At 34.1% G+C, this 20429-nt stretch overlaps 1 protein-coding gene across 4 annotated transcripts in view; it reads right to left on the reverse strand.

Annotated features, from left to right (window-relative positions):
- CPLANE1 (ciliogenesis and planar polarity effector complex subunit 1) overlaps positions 1–20429 on the reverse strand; it is a 60082-nt gene that overhangs the window by 23690 nt on the left and 15963 nt on the right. For 2 of the 4 annotated variants that reach the window (XM_085213098.1, XM_085213095.1), the window contains exons 16-34: positions 19768–19941; positions 18298–18526; positions 17939–18078; positions 15752–15975; positions 15200–15364; positions 14020–14161; positions 13461–13570; positions 12152–12313; positions 11878–11986; positions 10225–10531; positions 8862–9795; positions 7593–7738; positions 5986–6122; positions 5697–5764; positions 4508–4590; positions 3074–3142; positions 2102–2294; positions 1275–1562; positions 343–1071 (exon numbers count right to left, since the gene is read on the reverse strand). In XM_085213098.1, the coding sequence (XP_085069224.1) occupies positions 343–1071; positions 1275–1562; positions 2102–2294; positions 3074–3142; positions 4508–4590; positions 5697–5764; positions 5986–6122; positions 7593–7738; positions 8862–9795; positions 10225–10531; positions 11878–11986; positions 12152–12313; positions 13461–13570; positions 14020–14161; positions 15200–15364; positions 15752–15975; positions 17939–18078; positions 18298–18526; positions 19768–19941 (4409 nt within the window). The remainder of the gene's footprint in view (positions 1–342; positions 1072–1274; positions 1563–2101; positions 2295–3073; positions 3143–4507; positions 4591–5696; positions 5765–5985; positions 6123–7592; positions 7739–8861; positions 9796–10224; positions 10532–11877; positions 11987–12151; positions 12314–13460; positions 13571–14019; positions 14162–15199; positions 15365–15751; positions 15976–17938; positions 18079–18297; positions 18527–19767; positions 19942–20429) is intronic. The other 2 variants (XM_085213097.1, XM_085213096.1) reach the window with 2 other exon arrangements.

Here is a 20429-nt window from a genome sequence, read left to right on the forward strand (position 1 = left end):
ATTTCTGACCTGTATAGAATTTCTTACTGCTTCCTTTGTCGTTCTGTAAATAATTGTATTTAACTTTCTGTAAAAACAGCAGAGATTACTTTTTGTGACAGATTTATCAAAACTTATCATTTTGAGCCAGTAGATTCTTTAAACAATTCCAAAACAGTACCAAGCCTGCTTTGCATTAACATTCCAGTATAAAGGTACCTTAGTTCCAAACTCTCTTCTATTACCTGGATTGAAGACTTCCAAATTCCATGAAGTGTAAACACTAACTAATCTTTGATGAATTAGAAATTATGATACTAAAAACTCTTGCAACTTAGAAAAATGTATTATTAAATCCAGTACCTTCTTTTGTTGAGGTAAATTGGCATGGAGCAGTGATATTCCTGCATGCTGTACTGTTTCTCTGTGGTCGGTCTCTTTTGTTACAGGTTTAACAGGTATTAAAGCAGTGGTGATTGGCTGTCTTATAACTGGTGGAAGTCTAGCTACTGGATCAAGATTCAAGTGCAGTAGAGGAATACCAGCCACGTTGTTGGTGATCATTATATTGTCCATCTTCACATTACCAGAGAACTGCTGCTCAAGTGAAACTTCTTGCTCTTCATACTGACTTGAACATAGGTGTTTGGAGGGTGGCTTATACACAGTTTCTGCCCATCTTTTCTCTTCCTCTTGCATTGGTCTTAAGATCTCAGGTTTATCTCTACTCATGTTCCAGTGTGTTGCAGACCTACCCCTTCTTTCTTCATATGATGATTGATGGTTCCATAAAGAGTATGATGAATTCCAAGCTACTCGTGGGGGTGGTCTTGCAAAAGCTGATGACATTGGATCTAAAAATGCTGGTTTGGAATGATAAGCTGATTCAAGCTTAAGCAAAGGAAATCCATCCGAGCAATTTGTGTTTTTTTCAATAGGGATAAATTTGGGTGCTTTCTGAACATCTGAGGAGGGAGCTAGGAGATGAAATGGTTTAACGGATGCTGAAGAATGCAAATCTTGTGATGGTGGCATAAGTCCTGTCTCTTTGCTGTGGTTTTCTAGTAGGCTTAAAGAAACATTCTGATGATTCTAAATCAGAAAATAAAAAAAGCATTTGAAAGCACAGTGAAATAGAGCTGATAAACTACATATGCACAAAAATATGCTTGTTTTTGTCTACAGTGATCACTACAAAAAGATTTTGTAATTCAACACAACAGGTAACATGTTAGATATACAGAATAAATACAGAGACATTTACATCTTCAAAAGTGACATACTGATACACCTACTTTTATATGGACATAGTTGCTTTCATCTCTTAAACTATTTGGTGGTTGAAAATTTGAGCTCTTTTGATCATATTTTTCTCTATTGTCTTCAGTGGACAGTTGCGTTTTTTGAGAAGCACCAGCAGAACATGAAGGTCTTCCAGAGCCACTGACTTCTGCTGGGGGCACAGGCTGGATTCCTTCCAGATGAGCAGACTGATATTGCTCCAAAGTTTGTTGCACACTTGGCAGGTTGGCAAATGATGATTGCACTATTTGCATTAAACTCATGAAGTTGATTTGCTGTAGCTGCACACACAAACACATGAAGGTAACATCGAAAGAACACTTTTAACAGGGATCCTCACAAAAACATCACCTCTAAGCCATGTTCTAACAGTTCACTATCTTATTAACATAAAATATACAGTATCAATAAACAACTTCCATAAGTTTCAATGAAAATTCATTTGTACGACTGCTTATTGAACTGAACTTGAGATACATTAAAAATCTGTCATAGACAGGCTTTGCTAAAGAAAGACAAATTCCTTCACTTTTTTTGTGAAGTTTAGGTAAATGTAAACTTGTATGTAATTGTTTCAATGTGCTAACAAAAATTAATTGCTAGCACAACTATGAAGTTATTACAGCTTAAGAATCTTTCCTAATCTATACAATTAGAGCACACCGAACTGTTTGAATTAGAACACATTCAGCCTTTCATTATTATGCTAATAATTTCTAAAAACAAGCAAACAAATACTTTAAAACAGTAATTATCCCAACTGTATCTTAAATACCATTTTATACTGAGAACATAATTTTCAACAATGAAGTGCTCTTACCTGAACTAACTTAAACATTTCATCTTGGAACATCTGTCTGACAGTTTCTGATGTATTCAGTTTCTCTTCTGTTGGGACCTCTTTCTTGATGTCTTCCTTTTTTGCACAAATTGAAGTACTGGAGATAACACTTGATATACTTGACACAGCAGCAAGGGAAGGCTGACTGTGACTTACAGAAATCTCTGTGTTACTTAAGAATAGAATGAAAAGAATAAAATTGGTAAAAACGCTCATAGTACAAAAAACATATAGTAGGTTGTCTTAAGTTAATTCACAAAATGTTAAGGATATCTTGATTTATCTAAAATATAACTAATTTGTTGGAAAAATTTAACAATTAACACTGCACAATCTTCACTGGAGAGCACACAGGCTTTTTTTTTCCTAGTGCTTAATAACATAGTGAATGAAAAATAACAGTAAAGACATAAGACCTACACAATTTTCACTCATGGGGTGTCTGAAACATTGGCTTTTCTAGAGATACAGAAGAAAACAATACAATACTGTGACAGAAAAAGGTCCTGTTAGTCATAAGACCAAAAAGATAGAGAAAATGGAGATGGACACTATTAGCTGAAATATAAGAGATGGCAAATTTATTTTCACTTAAATGACTAAATGTGACTTTACCTATTTGGATAATTAAAAAGCAACAATTAAACTGCAGATTACAAAACAATTAAAATACAATGTACCAGATGATATTAAATAGTGTATTTTTCAAGTTGCTCACAGAGATAATTATGTCTTATCATAGATACTTTAAGAAGTTTTATTCATGTGATATTCTAGAAAAACTGCAAGAGTATGTGATTCACAAGGATTATGACACGAAAATGCTTCAAAAAATTTACTCCATACTACAGCTTTCAGGTACAAATATTTTGCAATAAAAATTATGTTACTTGAGACTAAAAATTTAACAAGAGTTTTTCCATTGTATAAAACACCATAGGTTTACCTTACCTGGGAACCTTGGAATTTTGCTCTAAAGAGAATGATTGAGAAACGGTGCTAGTAGCAACCTCAGACATGCTTCAAAATAAAACAATAAAAAAAAAACAAGTATTGTAAATGCTACGGTAATTTGTTGTGCTTTTCATTTTTTCCCCATTTTATGTACAAATACTTTTATATATCTAAAGCAATGATACCTAAATGCCACCTTATCAGAGCTATACTGATCTGTATTACTTCGATTATTGCATTATGTTGCAATTTGAGCTGGCAAATATTGACATTCAAGCTTTGTTTCCCTAGCAATCGGAAACTGACTCAAACAAAAGCATGGAAAAAGTTCTGGATGTTCACACAAACAACAAACAAAAAAATAAATTGCTCTGAGCAGTCATAGAAGAGAACATCCAATAAGCAATACAGTTAATATTAGCTAATATGATCCCAATCTGCATTCCAAGGAAAAAAAAAAAAAAAAAGGAAAGCCAGAGTAATAAGGAAACTTTTATTTCCCTAAAGCTGGCCATTTTTGAATTCTTAACAAATATTACACAAACAGAATATAGATTTATATGCCATTGAAATAAGATATTAAAAATAAAGTCAGTTACTGTGTATTATAGAGAAAGGTTTCATTATGACAAACAAATTTAGTGGAGTCATAAAGAAAATTGATAAAAAAGAATAAAAATAGGTGGTTACATTTCTCATTAAATGAAAGAAATCCCCAAACACCAATTCTTCATAGCAAATAAAAACCATGCATTTTAGAATAAAGTCTTTCCCTTGAAAAGCTTCAAAGAAATTAAACTAAACAGTAATCAACTCAAACTAATGATGTGACAATCAAGCTTTATGGATTGTTTCCATAAATTTACATACATTTTATTTTAAATGTAAAGATACTTTAAAATATATGTCTAGCTCACATTAAATTTAAAACAAGCCAAAATTATGTAAATTTCTTGAAATTAAGTTCTGTAAAATATCTCCCTCTCTCCATCAGGAGATGATGAATTTACCACCTATATTCATTTTCATTGTTTCTTTTAAATTATTTAACAAGTTAACAACTAAATTTCCTAGAATAATAGCTCTCCCCTTATAATTTGTCTGAAGATACTGTTCCAACTTCAGAGAAGAATTTTCAATCTGAAAACTTCTCCAGTTATTCTCCATTACATACTTTAATCAGAAAGAAAATACTAGTCCTTACCACAAACCATGCCTCTTCATTTCTAAACTAATTATTAATTCACCCAGCACCCTGTATATGCAAAATGCCTATTCATGTGAAATAGAACATGACTGAAATTTATTCCAGTATGAGTTTGTTCCTACAGTAACAACCCATTCAGATTTGACTGAGTCCCATAATGAGCAAAACTATTTTAACTGTTTTTAAACAAAGTCCAAGGGAAATTAAAATATTAAGTCTCTCACACATACTGTTCAGCCTTTCCTTCCTTTGCTTTTTTCATTTCTTGGTCTTCTTGTGGACTATCTACAGCTGAATTGCAGATGTCCTGGAATATAAAAAGATGTGTCTCAACTTGAAAATTTTTATATACCTTTCTGCTTCAATGAAATGTTATTTTATTAGCCTAAGTCAAACATATTTTTCATTAAACAGTCATTTAAAAAAAATCTGACAAAAATAACAAAAATTACACACTTATCAGAGGACAGCTGCAGCTTAGGTATTTGGAGATATCCTAATAATTCCATCCAAACATTGTATTTTTTTTTTTTAATTGGTTGTTATATGTTTCTATTTTCAAGTTTGTGTCCACATACAGTACCCTGGAAATCAAGTCTACTAATCTCACACCTCCTGTTAAGGATGACAATAGGGAAACAAACTTTATATATAGAAGCTACTCACAAACTAAGAAACTGAAACAAATCCAGGACTTCACATATGCCACAGATTCACTGTAGTAATATGTAGTAATACATAGTGGGGAATTGAAAATCATTCCATTACTGGATCTAATTCTATTAACAGCACTGAATCCAAATCCAAAGTACAACAGGAGAGTAAGCTCATACTGCTGCAATCCATATTCATTTGTAATAGCTCCTAGCCAATTTCAAATACAGGAGACTGAGAGAATGAGGCTAATTTATAGATCTAAACTGACTTTTCAGACTCCAAAAAATAATTTATTCATTTAATTTAAAATCAGGTAAGCAAACAAGCAAGCAAACAACCCATAAGTCATTACTTAGTCACCCTGTGACAACTTCCAAGTCAGCACATATTTTTTAGGAAATAAGTTATAATACAGCTAGCTTTGGTAAACAAAATAGCTATAACATTCTATTAAACAGGAGACTATCTTTTTTTGTTTGTTTGTTTGTTTAGTTTACGTGATTTTGTACATATCTGTGTATACATAAATAGTATATACTTATACACAGTGGTACACAACATGTTATGCAACATAATTATATACCTGTTAATATAGGCACACACACTGAGCTTTATAAACACTGAATCAATATTGAAAAGTGTTTAGAGTAAACTTTACTCTAACACTTTACTACTGTTTAAGTATGGAAAAAATTCCACCAAGATCTCCATTTCTAAATTATGTTGAGGAATTCTTGACATAAGACGATAACTTGCCTTTCCAGGTTTGATCCTGATAGAGCTATTGGAGCTCTTTGGAGTTTCAAATGGTTCCTCAAAGAACTCTACAAAAACAAACAAAATTATTCTAAATCAGAAAACTGATGACATATATGACATACAGCACTGTTACATAATTTCTGTCAGCTGGTTTACGTCAGTCCACTTTTTTCTTATTGAGGAAGATGTACTAATGTGACATGCAAGGAATATATAATTCTACTTCGGCAAAGCTCCTACTTTGCTATGTCAGACAACAGTAAAAGAATATAGCATAAACACAAACCTTCACTTTGTGATGTTATGTCTGACTCCTCCTGAAGAAATGGCTCAACTTCATTAAGATCTTCAGTCACATGAGGCAGAGAACAACTCCCATGTTTAATTTCCTTCTTATCAAAATATTTTGATTTTGTAGACATTCTGGTCATTGGAATTAAAAAATATATATTTAACAATGAAAATAAAAATAAAAAATAAAATAAAATAAAGTATCAGACTTAATTTAAATATACTGTTCCTCTCAGACTGCAGGCTAGAATATAACTGTAAAATAGACACTGCTGTGATAATAATCATATAAAATTCCCCTATAAATTTCACTTAAACTGAGATAAATACTATTCTTTGGAATACTAGTAACATTTTGTTGACATTAATGGGACAGCCTTTCAGATGGTCTTCAGAAAAATGTAAACAACATATGACCTACCAAAAAGAAAATGGAAGGCATAAATTGCACTGTGACTTTAAAATAATCTGTCTAAGAATACATTTATGTCCCTCACAGAAACCTCCTTTATTATAAAAAATAAAATAAAATTTATAGGAAACGTGTACCAGTGTCTTCAAATACTAACATCAGATCTTACATTTCTTTAGTGCAGCAACAGATGGAGATAAATGTTACAAAAGCCATCAGTTTGCAGAATCTCCAGAAGTGTTTAAGATATTAAGAAACACATATTTACTCTCTTTTCCATCCTTCTTTCTGACACACACATCAACATAGCTAGATTAAAGATCCAGGGGAAAAACGTAAACAACAACAACAAAAAAAGCCAAGAGAAAACAATTAACATTGTGAACTATCATCTCAGTATAAGAAAAGAATGAAGGTTCTCTCTCTTCCTGTATAGAGTTTGTTATTTGAGAGAACGATGATATTTATTAAATCAAAAATCTAGACTGTATTTCCACATTGTTAACTGTATAAACAATGATATACATTTCAATTCACAAGAAACAGCCATCGTGTTTGCTACCTAGAGGTATGTCTAGGGAAAGTAGATACTTGGTCTCATTATTTTTTTTTCTCAATTACAGAAGTTCTATAAAGAGTGAAGTCTTGCAACAATTTATATGACAGTATTCAAGACTTCACCTTCCAACAGTTTTAGTGCTGATAAGTTTAAACAGCAAACATAAGATTTTTTATAAATCTTATGTTTTATGTATTTATGTATTATGAGAAATAAAAGGAGCACAGAATAGAATGATCAAAGACATTAAGTTCTCATGAATATTTCTTGTAACAGACTTCGTCACTGATTTGAGAAGAACTGACACAATCATGTGATATTATAAGGCAGAAAAATCTGGGTTCTCTTCTACAAAACTGAGACAATATCACAGTATAAAAGAGAATACTTTAACATTTCCACCGAAATCAGTAACTTACATGCATATCGAATGAATATAATATTATCCTATTTCAGGAATAAATTCAAGTGATGTAATAGACTATGTGTAGCCATTAATTTGAGTATAAGATTGAATTTACATTCAATTTTAACATAATATAACATGCAGAAACAGAAGAATTTTTCATCTTGCTATGTTCAGTAGCTGGGGAATGACAAACAACTGGAGTTATTAGATAAAAAAAATTACCCTGAATGGTTTTCATAAAGGTCGTCATAGGCTTGTACATTATGGACATCAGCTGAAGTGCCTTCAACTACTCTGCATTCTCTCTCAGTCCTAGGCTGTGCTTCTGATAGAGATGTAGATTCTTTTAGACACTGATTACCTGGATTCTATTAACAATAAAAAAAAAAAAATCATTTGTTTTAGAAAAAAAAAAGACTTTAAAAAAAACTATTTCATACAGTATGTTTATCTTCATACAATTTCCTCTGCAATGGAGAAATTCTGGATTTACAGTTAACTATGGAGTCTAAGTTTTCACCTTTTGATTAACAAAGAAATGGTCCTCTGAATTATGTAAAAGAATTGTGAAATAACAGATGTTTCATGATTCCTTTGTCATTGATGTGACAATTGATATTCTCCATCCAAAGAAATGCAATAATATTTGGTCTCAGCACCAGTAAAATAGACCTACTTCAAATTATCACTGTATGAAAGGCAAAAAACTTACATAATCCTGCATAGTTAGCTCACTTAGTATTCTGGCAGTAAGTTGTAAGTAGAGTACATATGGTGCTTGCAAGAAAACAGAATATGGAAACCAAATACAAGTCAAAATCTCTCTTGATCTGTGAGAAAAGACCTTAAAAAAACCCCAGAACCTTCTTCATCAAAAGCATTTCATGTAGCATTAATTAAAGAAGATAAATGTTCTAACTGCCCCCAATATGAGATAAAGCAATACTGCACCTGGTCCAACTGGCAAATCTCTCTTTTTTTTTTTTTTTTTTTTTTTTTTTTTTTTTTTACAAATTCCCAACTTTAGCAGTGTTAGCTGGAAATTCAAAGTTCACTTTTCACAAATTAACATCTAGCTTTAGTCAAAATGCAACTGTGCTTTCCTCTCAGGACAAATAAACTTGCATTCAAGTTTCCTTTGACAAACCGTTCTTTAATTATTTATCTTGTTTTTTCAATAATCTGTCACCAATTCTGGCTTTCTTCACATAAAAATAGACACAATGTCTTAACTTCTAAGCATTTGCTCAAATACTGTGATAACTACTTAAATGATTTTTAAATATGACTTCTAAAAGAGGATTTTCATCTTCAACTGAAGTTTTCCCAAAATTCTGGTATTCCTGGAAAATATCTATTTTCCGAGCAACTCCTCACTTAAAGACTATTGATCAACACTCCTTTTCTTACTGAGTATCAAACTATAATGTAAAAAATGTGTACAATTCTGCTTGCTGGCATAAATTTATTTTTATTCCATCCCTTTCTTACCTTAAATGCTACAATCCTTGCTTGTGCTCCATCTTTGCACAATTGTTCTAACAGCCATAAGGAAGTAAGGACAGCAGCTGCTGATGTCTTCACATGTATCATTGGAAGATTTTCTTCTATGGAATCTTGTTTCTTGGAACTACACAGCAGTCTTTTATCAGACCATCTGATCATCCACTCAAGTAATCTTGCAATATTGCTAAATTTATCCGTCAGTTCTATTGCTAGTTCTTCTCCTGGTACACCATCAGGAAAATTAGCAGTCTTGTACACATACTTAGAAGTTGCCAGGGTTTGTAGTGTACAGGAGGTATCTTTAGGAACAGTCTGGATTGCTGATGCAACAGTTACCCCTTGATTGTCACTCCGAGCTCTGTAAATTGACTTGCGTTTTAAACCGAATAATCCTTCTTTAAGTTCTTTGATTGAGTTATGCGCAGAAGGTTCTGTTGTTTGCACAGTGGACTGTACAATGTCTGGATTTTCCAGAACATTTTGGTTTACACTACAGACAGAAACTGTTTTAGGATTACAGGATGTCAGGGTGACAGTATAGCAAGACCCTGCTCTAAATACACTTCGGCATCTTGCTTTGGCTTGTCGACGTTTTAGTGTTGTATGAATATCAAACAAGAGAGAGTTTAATTCATGCTTTCGAAGAAGTCCAGAAAAGCTAGTAAGAAATGGAATTCTGAGGTCACTGTACTTCAACAGATCTCTCTCAAGAACATAGCTCAGAAAGAGCTCTAAGAAATTAACATACTCTTCATCATCACGTTCAAATTCCCATGCACCAACTATAGGCAAATGACACTGATTCTGTGAGTCCTTTCTATATCCTTTCTCTGTATGTTTTGTTTTCCAAGTAAGAGCTTTTGTCTTGCAGGTAGCATTTTTGCTACCTATCTCCCCTTGTCTCTGATATTCATTTTCCCTGTTAGACAACAAACAAAGAGTTAACACTGAAATCAACAGTAGGAAGATTTACATGGAAAATGAGTAAATGGAGCATTACTACCTCATCTTCCTCTTTTGTTAAAAATAGGAAACTAACAAAAAGAAACTTACATTAATGCAATGTTAAGGTGGCAAATTAAAAATCAAACATAAAATCCATAGTTCTCACAAAGACAGGAGCTCAAAAACGTCGTATGTACGTTTGGACATAGTTAATAATAATTTACATTTCAAGAACAGTATTGCTTGACATATCATCATCAGTTCTGAGATCTGATGAAATTCATGTTTCATGTGATAAATTACTCAAAGTAACAGTTATTGTATTTGATGAAAAGATTACTCAAATAGTAGGACAACTATATTTTTTCTTAATTAAGTGTTTTCTGTTATCACTTTTTCATACCTTTGAGGTAAAGGTGTTTGAACTCTTGTTTCTTCAACAAGAAAAGCATCTGAAAGTGTGTCTAGTGTTTCAGCCTCACTATGCAATTGAGGATTGCCAAGATCAGTAAGTGTGCTTCTGCTTATGCTAGTGCCTAGTGAGACTCTGTCATAATAGTGCTCTTCCTGAAAATCTGCTCCTTCTTCTGCTGGCTCCCAAACATTAATTTCTGTAGGGCCTATATTCCTTATTACAAGTCTCAAGTTCTTCATTCTTGCTTTTTCCATAGCCTGTATGACAACAGACATCATTTCTTCACTTTCAGGATCTGCTCAAAGAAAAAAAAAAAGAGGTTTTAAATTCAAATTTCTCAATTTTGACTTACTGTTTCAGACTGAGACATAAACAAATTTCACCATTAACTGTAGCCATTTAAAAATCTGACAGCAAATACGATGAAGTAGGTAAAACCATTGACGTGGAAGTCATGATATGCTGTTATTGGCAAAGACATACTATAAATAAAGAATTTGCCAAAAAATCCTCTTAAAATTGTTTAAACAAAAATTGTAACTGTTTTACATGAGGCATGAAGGAAGAATCACACAATTGCAGTGGTTGGATGGGACCTTTGGAGATCATCTAGTCCTACTGGCACCTAAAGCAAGTTCACCAGAGTAGATTTCACTGGAAAGGATCCAGGTGGGTTTTCAGAGAAGGAGATTCCACCACCTCTCTTCACAGCTTATTCCAGTATTTTGTCACCCTTAAAGTAAGTTTTTCCTCTTGCTCAGACAAAACTTCCTGTGTTCCAGTTTATGCCCATTGCCCTTTGTTTTGTTGCTGGGCATTACCCAAAGGAGCCTGACCTTTTCCTCCAGACAGCCACACTTTTAGATATTTATGAGCACTGATAAGTTCGTCTTCTCAGTCTTCTTCAGGCTCAGTCACAGATCGCTCAGCCCCCTCCTCATAATAGAGATGCTCTGGGCCTCTAATTATCTTTGTAGCCCTCTGCTGGACTCCATCCAGTAGCTTCCCCTCTTTCTTGAATTCTTTCTGGGGAGTCCAGAACTGAACAATGTATTTCAGATGTGGCTTCATCAGGGCAGTGAAAAGGGCGGGGAGAATCACCTCCCTCAACCTGCTGATCGTTCTTTTTTTAACGCATCCCAAGATAACATTGAGGTTCTTGGCCATAAAGGCACACTGTTGCCTCATAGACAACCCATTGTCCACCAGGACACTTTGGTCCTATTCCGAAAAGATCCCTTCCAGCAGGTCAGCTCTTAGCTGTACTGATGTGTGCAGTTATTCCTCCCCACATGTAGGACTTTAAACTTGCCCTTGTTGAACCTCTTAAGATTCCTTCCCACCAAATTCTCCAGCCTGTACAGGTCTCACTGAATGGCAGCACAGACTTCTGGTGGGTCAGCCACTCCACCAAGCTTTGTATTATCAGCAGACTTGCTGAGGTGGTTTCTACCCCTCCATGCAATCACCAATGAAGATGTCAAACAAGACCATGTCCCGTACTGATCAAAATGGAACACTTTTAGCTACAGGTTTCCAAATAGACTCTGCAATGTTAATCACAACCCTCTAATAACTTGTTAACTACCAAGATAGAAAAGAATGCTCATTTCATATTTCTTGAATAAGGATGCATGTTACCTTGAACAGTACAGTGTCTGAGTCGCTGCTGAAGACCATGATATTTATCTCTTAGTGGAACTCGTACATCTTCAGGATTAGGAAAAGCTTTAACAAAAATTTCTGCCACCTACACAAAACAAAATTTCTTTTAAAGTTACTCACAGAGAATTTCCAACACAACTTACACCATCAGAAAGACTAGCCTAGAAATGCTAGAAAGTAGCATTTACAAGAAAAAAAAAACATTTGTGATAATATCTACTGCTTTTGTTCTAGCTTTCATTTCTTTTACCTTTTTGATTGGCGGCAGTTCTCCAAGTAGGCTCAGAATTACATCTTGAATTAATTCTTCAACATTCATGAACCTGCAGAAAGGAAGCATTCTGCAAGCCCATTCAGCTGCATTCAGACAATGCTCAACTGTGGAGACACCATATTCATTCTTCTTCAGATCCTAAAAAACACTTGTTATATCAATATAAATTTAAACAATATATTTCAACAAAGTTTTTCACTCATTGCAAACCAGTGATTCTTTCCTGGATAAAATATATTCAACTAACATAACTATCAGAAAGAAAAAAAGTAGGAAACAGATCGAAGTTGCAATGTACTGTAATTTATATTTAAAAACAGAAGACCTTTAAAACCAAATTGATTCATAACCTGCTGAAGAGCATGTTCCAATCCATTCAGAGTGACACTTAAATACTTGGTTAAATCATCTGTAGTTGATTAAACACATGGAATTACTATAAGGAAATCATTTTAATGTAATTTAAGGTGATAGTAACTTCATTGTTAGGAGCAAGATATTTAAGCAAGCTTTTACAATGAATCAGTTTATTTTCAAACCATCAGTGGCTTCTATCATATTTATCATTACTTCAATAAAAAAAGAAAGAGTATTTTTTAATTAAAAGAGAGCCATCCTATAGATTCAAAGTTTAATTTTTCTGCTGTAGACAAATTTTTGACTTATTTTAAAAAGAAAGCAAACTGCTGATGACAGCTGAGTAGCAAAACAGATATAATATATACTGTAATTTTATGGATGTAAGTTTCTATGCCAAATATATTTATGTCAGTAGTTTCTTTCTTTTTTTCCTTGATCTCAGACATAAGCGTACAAGTGGAAAAAAAATCTTTAAGTTTTCATATTTTTCATTATTCTTTTGAACACCAAGACTTGGCCTCTATCATAAAACTTGCTTCATGCACAGAAAAACTGTAAGTTAAATACACATTGAACAGGAAGCACTCAAAATAACTATGGTAGAAAAATAATTATATAAAATATTTTAACTAGACAGCAATTGTACAGACTACTGTGCTTCTGGCAATATTTGTTTTTTGTTACCTGAGCTGAATACCAAGCAAAAACAGAAGAAAAAAAAATTGGAAAAAACTAGTAGGAAGTTTTAGTTCACACACACAGCACTATTCTGTAGCAAGTACTTACTGCACACTGCAACACTGCATTAATTTTGTCCTTCTTTGCAAATAAGAGTCCTCACAGAAATGTACATCAAATGTCTAGTATTATTCTTACAGGTGTATGCAATTAAAGTGTATCTCTACTAAACTAGTAAAGTAATCACCTTCTGACTGTTTGCATTTTCCCTTGCAGCTTGGTACCGCCTACAACTGTCAGATAATCTTTCACGAACATGAAACATCCAACACAGTGCACACAGCTCTCTGAACCAACCTATAAGAAAAATATGCAACGTGGTGAGACTCTACTGAAATAAATAAAATAAAACAGCTCGAGATTTTCAGCTAGCAGAAAGGAATTTATTTTAACTCTTTCAACTCTTGCTTTGTTTTGTTTTTACATTCATCAGATTTGTATCGTAAAATCATAGAGTGGCTTATTTTGGAAGAGACCTCAAAGATCATCTAGTTTCAGCTCCCCTGCTGTACGCAGGACTGCCAACCTCTATAGCAGGCACTAGATTCTCCAGGGATGGAGGATGACACAATCTAGCACAGGAACTTTTTGATTCAGTGCTTTGATAACTGGTATAATTCAAAGCTATAAAGAGAATGTTCTTCCGCATGCAATGCAGTATAATTCTGATTTGAGTTTCTGTGCACCTGTGGAACTTTTGTGTTCTTTTCTCACCTATAAATTACTATATTTTATTCCATACAGACCTAAAATTTTACAGGAAATATCATCAAGTTGACAGTCTCCAGAAGATGTAGATTCAGACCAAAAAGCAGTATGGAAATTGCAGTAATGAAGCAAAGTCTCTGGGAATGGGTTCAGTGGAGGAAGAGACCCTTTAATTCGAATCTATGGACAGAGAAAGTAAACAATAATTTTGATATGATTTGCCAATTTGTGTATGTATTGACATATGTCAACAAATGTTCTTTGTACACTGAAATGGAAATTAAAATAAGTTAAAAATTTTAATACATCACTTGTAAATGTACAGCCTCTCAGTTATTAGTAAAATACTGTCAAGATCAGTAAAACTGCTTTAGGCTTTCCCTTTTCTCCAAATCAGTATTCTGAAAATTCATTTAAACCATTATATGTTCAGTTTGAGTTAGGGCAAACAAAATGCTTTTCTTTGCATGATACAGTGAAACATAACAGCAAATATGTACCCCTCCCGTTTCAGCTGCTACTTCTTACCATTTCCCATTGCTAGCACTAAGCCTCTGTGTAATCATTAAATGAATAAAAAGAAAACAGTATTTATTTGTCTGTTCCTAATGTAGCTCTCCACTTGAATGCAGGTGCAGAGCAGTTGAAGGAAGATACAGTCACACATACCCTTCTCTAGCAAGTCAACCTGTAACTCACAGTAATAAAAAAAAAGGCCTCAGTTGATACATCAAAAACTCAACAATATATTCCAAGCTTCGTTCTATGCATGGAAAATACACTTGCGTAGAGCAAGACTTTCTGAGCTCTGTGCTTTGTGAAGCAAGATCACTTTACCTGAATTAAGTATCACGTTCTCTGTTACATAATCAACCTTAAGCTAACTGAAACACATTTTCAGGAAGCTGTAGCTCCCAATTAAAATTAGCTTGTTTCTTTCAAATGGAAATATGGACAATTTTACTTTACCAAGAAAGTACAGAAAGGAGACAATTCTATGAAGTATATTATCAAAAAAATTTATATTCCTTATTTTTTTTCTCTTTTTTTTTTAATATAACTGAATATGGAATTGCAAAATTATGAGGACACTAAAAACATGATTTGAATAAGCCCTGGTGAGACCGAATGCTCCTGTAATGCAATCCAAACCTTGCCAGTATTATCTGCTACAGATAATCAAATTATGAAGAAAAATCCTACAAACTAAATGCTTACTTTTTGCATAATTTTTCTTCCCCACTTCAGCTGTGAAATATACCACTGTGCTGCAGGAAAGGAGCAACGAGCGGCCCGGAAGAGTAAGATAATTCGCTGAAGAACTCCTGATACTTTCTGACGATTTTCTCTTTCAGTTTTTAAAATAATGTCATCGCAGTCTTCCTGAAAAATAGAAAATCCAAGCCAAAGACAAAGCCAAAAATTATAAAGTGTATTATCAGAAAGAATAGTAAGTAACATGACCTAAATATCATTTTTGCTCCTAAGAGTAACCCCTTGCATTCCTCTTAAAAGCACAAATTCTTTATTGAGAAACCTTCCCCCCCTTCCTTTCCCCCTCAAAACAAAACAAAACAAACGAACAAACAAAACAACAACAACAACAAAAACAACAAAACACAAGAAAGACAAATGAACTTTCTTAACGCTACTTCAGTAAATGGACAGACAGGGAAAAACATCAGAGAAAAATAAGCTGAAATGAACAAAAATATAGATGATTATTTCATAAATGCATTCAAACATGGAACAAAAATTTCTATCACATACACTCACTTCACTAAGAGAAGCTGGCTGAGGACAGTATAATGGTGGTGCTGGTAGATAAAGCCCATCTGGAATTAGACCACAAAATTTTCTACTAAGATCCTTTACAGAATCGATCAAAAGCTGAAATGTCTCTGAGAGAATATCAGCATCTGCCATAACAGCAGCTTTCAGTAGCTCCTGTACTGAACTATAAAGGACATCTGCATCTTCTTCTTCAATTGGATCTATAAAATATTAATCACAGAAATCAATAAATTAATTGAGTCATCACATGGTATTTATTTTAAAATTACATAGCTCTATTTTCAGAACTCATGCTCATTTATTACAGTGCATATATCTTACCTACTTGTATAAGATTTTTTTCATTTGGAAATAGTATTCAATTGTTAATTTTACTTTTTACTAGGTTAAGGGAGAAACTATTGCCTTTCAATATGGAGAAGACAATTTTTCAGTCATGCATTTGCCTAGGATAAATTCTAGAAGTTTCTTCACATAAAGAAGGCATAAACTGCACATCTTATTATTAATGATCATAGCAATTCTTTTATCAGTGAGCATAATGATAGAGGACAACGAAATCACAGAATGGCCAGGGTTGGGAAGGGACCTCAAGGATCATGACTCTCCAACACCCCTGCCACATGCAGGGCCACCAACTTCCCCATTTAATACTAGACCAGACTGCCCAGAGCCCCATCCAGTCTGTATTTTTTTTTATATATATTTGTTTGATCTATTTGACCTATTATTCCATTTTCTTCTCATCTTTTAGAAGTAGCAGGAACTTCAACGTGCATCAGTAATGGGCTCCTAAAATTTGCATAATATCATACTGTTCAACTTCCATTTCTCTTCCTTCTGCTTGTTTTGAAATATATGTCGCCAAGTCTTCCCATGACCTATCATACTTAGAGATTGTTATACACAACATGCATTTTTGTCCATGAAGCAAAAATTATTTGAAATGAAATGTAAAAGAGTCTCAACGGAGTCTGGGATACAACTCAGGTAAAGAGTAATTAGTAGCCACCTCTGGACAAGGACTTAAAGAAGGTTTTCAAAACACACACAAAAGAAATGAGAGTAAACTTCCTGTAAAACTTATCTAGCTAAACAGAGGAATTTTAGCAGTAAAGGGTTAAATTAGGTTATGTGATAAAAACCTCATTTGCCATGCACGCAACGGAGCAGAGAGACCAAAAGTAGATGGAATAATACCCAGTCCAGCCTACTCATAGGACTGCACAGGAAAAAAAAAAAAAATCAACTATAAAAGTCTTGTCTCCATGCATTCCAAGTGACATGCATGCCCACTATGCAGTAAAAACTTAATTACAGTGAGAGAAACACACACACCATCATGCCAAGGCATGAAATCCATCAAGATGAGCCAATGGGAGTGGCTCTCTTAAGTATCTTTTGAACAGACAGTCATCACTTTCAAGAGGGAAAAGCCACACTATAGGATGCACAGAAGAACTCTTTGGGATTGTCCAGGACTCATTACAGTATACTTCTGAAAGAAACTGAAGGCATGGCATTAACTCAAGTGGTGCCAGCCTCACCACTTCTGAGACCTGTCAACATGTGCATGTTTTCTTGAGAGAAAGACACTACCCTGTGCGTCAGCATATAGGAGTTTAAGAACTGGCAGCAGCAGTGGGACCACTGTCCACTGTGCCAGGAATAGGAACAAGTGAGGCTATGTGAGTATCAAGTCAGGCTGACAAGTAGGCAGAATGCTCTAAGAGCTTGGAATGAGTGTATCTCACTTTCATGTGATCAAGACCGCACGAGTTGGCAGCTAATACAGGTACCAGGGATGTCCTGGTCAAATGTGAAGAACAGTGGAATACATGGATTTACAGGGATGACGAAGGACGGGGTGTGAAAAACTTTTGCATGTAAGTTATGAATGAAACTGTATAGTCTTTATAGTCTTCTTCCTTGAACCACAGTCAAAATTGATAATGGGTTTAATTTTTTAAATGATAAGTCAAAACCCAAACCCATATAAAATTACAGCATTTGAATATAGTATATTATCAATTTACACAGAGAAGGTAAAGTTGTTATTTCTTTTCAAGACTGCATGTAATATGCAGTGTGAATGTGAACAGCATAGAATATGCAGTGAAGTCACATGAATAACAATCACAAATTCTCATAATTTTTATGTACCTGTAAACTGCTTGTATTTAATATGTTCTTCAGTTGTTGTTTCAGAAGTAGCTGGTTGCCCTAGCAAAGACTGTAGTTTTTCCTGAAAAGTCTGCATTGGTGATAAGCTTAATGGCAGATGATGCTCCGTGATTTTCAGTCTGAAAGCATAGCAAGCAACAGTTCTTTACAAACAAAAACTACAAATTATCTTCTGAAAGAAAATCTAATACAAAGTAGCTAATTGTAACATGTTAGGTCCTTCACATACAAGGAATCTGAGATTAAAATTTTTGAGAAAAAGGACATGTTGTTAAAATAAGTTAACACTTAAAGCTCAATTACAAAATATATTATACCAATTCCAAGCTCAATTTTACCTTGTGAATTCATCAGAGCTCTGACGATACAGAGTGTAGGCCACACCAATTGAGACTGAGAGTTTCCAGTCACCAAGTCTGTGCGTTAACCACACAGCCTCTGGAAGGAGTCCCCCAACAAAGAACAAGTCAAGAGCATATTCTACTGTCCACACAGATGAAAGGTTCTGGTCTCTGACAGCTCTTGTAACCAGATGGCGTTGCAGTGGAATAATACGAGCAGATACATCTGAGACACAAGAAACACATTAAACTTAAACTGACCTCAGTGCAGGAAGATGAATAATACAGAATTCACACATTCATAGTGCTTTTTGATTCTTATTGAGCTCTCTATTAGAGACACTAAAGGGTCTATCTGTAGCTGGCAGCTCATGTTGTGATATAAGACTGAGATCAGTATTTTCCTGCTTAGTAATGTGGTGCATGCAATGGTATGCAAAATCAGCAGGTTATTCAAACTTCAAAGTTTTGAAGTTGACAATTGACACGTTGACAGTACATTTGTCAGTACAATACATACGTTTCTGATATTCCAAAGGGCACGTCTAAGCTGAATGGAAATTCTCTGAATTTTTCCACTACACTGAAGTTGTATGTACTTGACTAAACATGTAACTGTAGCAGATACAAAGCTATAATGCAAATTTAGAAGATTATCACATTATTTTGAGGCTTACATTTATTCTCAAAGACTATGAAGGCATATATACCAGCATATATACCACTTCCTGTTGTAGTATAGAACCACTGAAATCATCAACGGATTCAAAAACTTCTCAGAAAATCTAGGCAATCTAAGATTATTAGGGGACTATTGCGTTTCTCCTATGAGGAAAAGTTGTGAGTGTTCGGATTGTTCAGCCCAGAAAAGGCTCAGGGCAGATCTTACTGAATGTGGCACAGCAGTTTGCCCTGCAGTCCATGTAGGAGGGCGTGCAGGGAGGACAGCAGGTAGCCCACTTTCTCTCTTCTGGGAGCAGTACTGTATTAAAAAGTCTGCATTGTGGTTTGTACAGGTGGGGCACCTGATCTCAGCCAGAACAGTGGTGAACGCTCACCTGACAACTGCAACTATGGAGTCAGTGGAGATGTAAAAAAGTAATTAAACTATGTTAAATTAATTAAATTAATTAATTAAATTAATTAAATTAAGTAATTAAACTATTAAAAACTATGTAATGTAGTTATGTAAACTGTGGTTTACATAACTCAATTTCCCATAGACTACTAACTTTGTTAGCAAAATATTTTCAATGAAGAGAAGAACAACAAAATGTTAGAAGAACAATAAAATGAAGAATAATAAAAAATGTTAATTTCACAGAGAGACATCGACACTCCTTAACAGCAATATTTTAAAAAAATGAAGTTACTCTATCTGAAAACAAATGAACAAGAACAATAGCCAACATGAAAAAACCCACACAAGTTAAACACAGCAAATTAAATTGCTTTTAAAGAAAATACCTGGTTTGATGTGAAGTGGATGCAGGATATCAACTTTGTGCGGGGGAAAGATATAGAGAAGCTGATCTGTGAAATAAGCAGCCATGAATCGAGCCATGGATCGAATCACAGCCATAGCAGTTTCAGTATGAACATTTGTTATCATCCACAGTTCATGCTGAGAATACTTAGTGTCTAAAAATAAATAAAACAGATATCAAAACATGAAGGAAAATGGTTTTAAATTTGAATGATAAAACTGTTCTAACTTAAAAAAAAATATATATTATTAACAAGAACTACAGTATTCTTTAACTTACTGATAAGTTTTCAGGATGTGAGAGCTACATCTTTTTCACAAAATACCTGTTATACTAAAAGACTTATATTAGGTTTCTAATGACTAGAGATGGACCTCTAGTATCCATGTTCAGATCAGAGCTGAATCAAAAAGTTCAAATTTAGGAAGTCAGATGCCACATTATGACTTCAGAGAATACTGATACAAGCATCTGCAAAAAAAAATATCCCACTATCAATTTCAGATTGGTGACTAATCCTAAATCAACTATTTCAGCATACTGTATCATAAAAAAAAAAAGTAAGATCAATACAAAAAAAATTGCACTATGTCCCCATTGCTTTTCTTATGCAAAGTCTTTTCTTCAGCAGATTCGAATCCT

This window comes from Meleagris gallopavo, chromosome Z (assembly GCF_905368555.1).
Source record: "Meleagris gallopavo chromosome Z, MGAL_WU_HG_1.1, whole genome shotgun sequence".
Classification (NCBI taxonomy): Eukaryota; Metazoa; Chordata; class Aves; order Galliformes; family Phasianidae; genus Meleagris; species Meleagris gallopavo.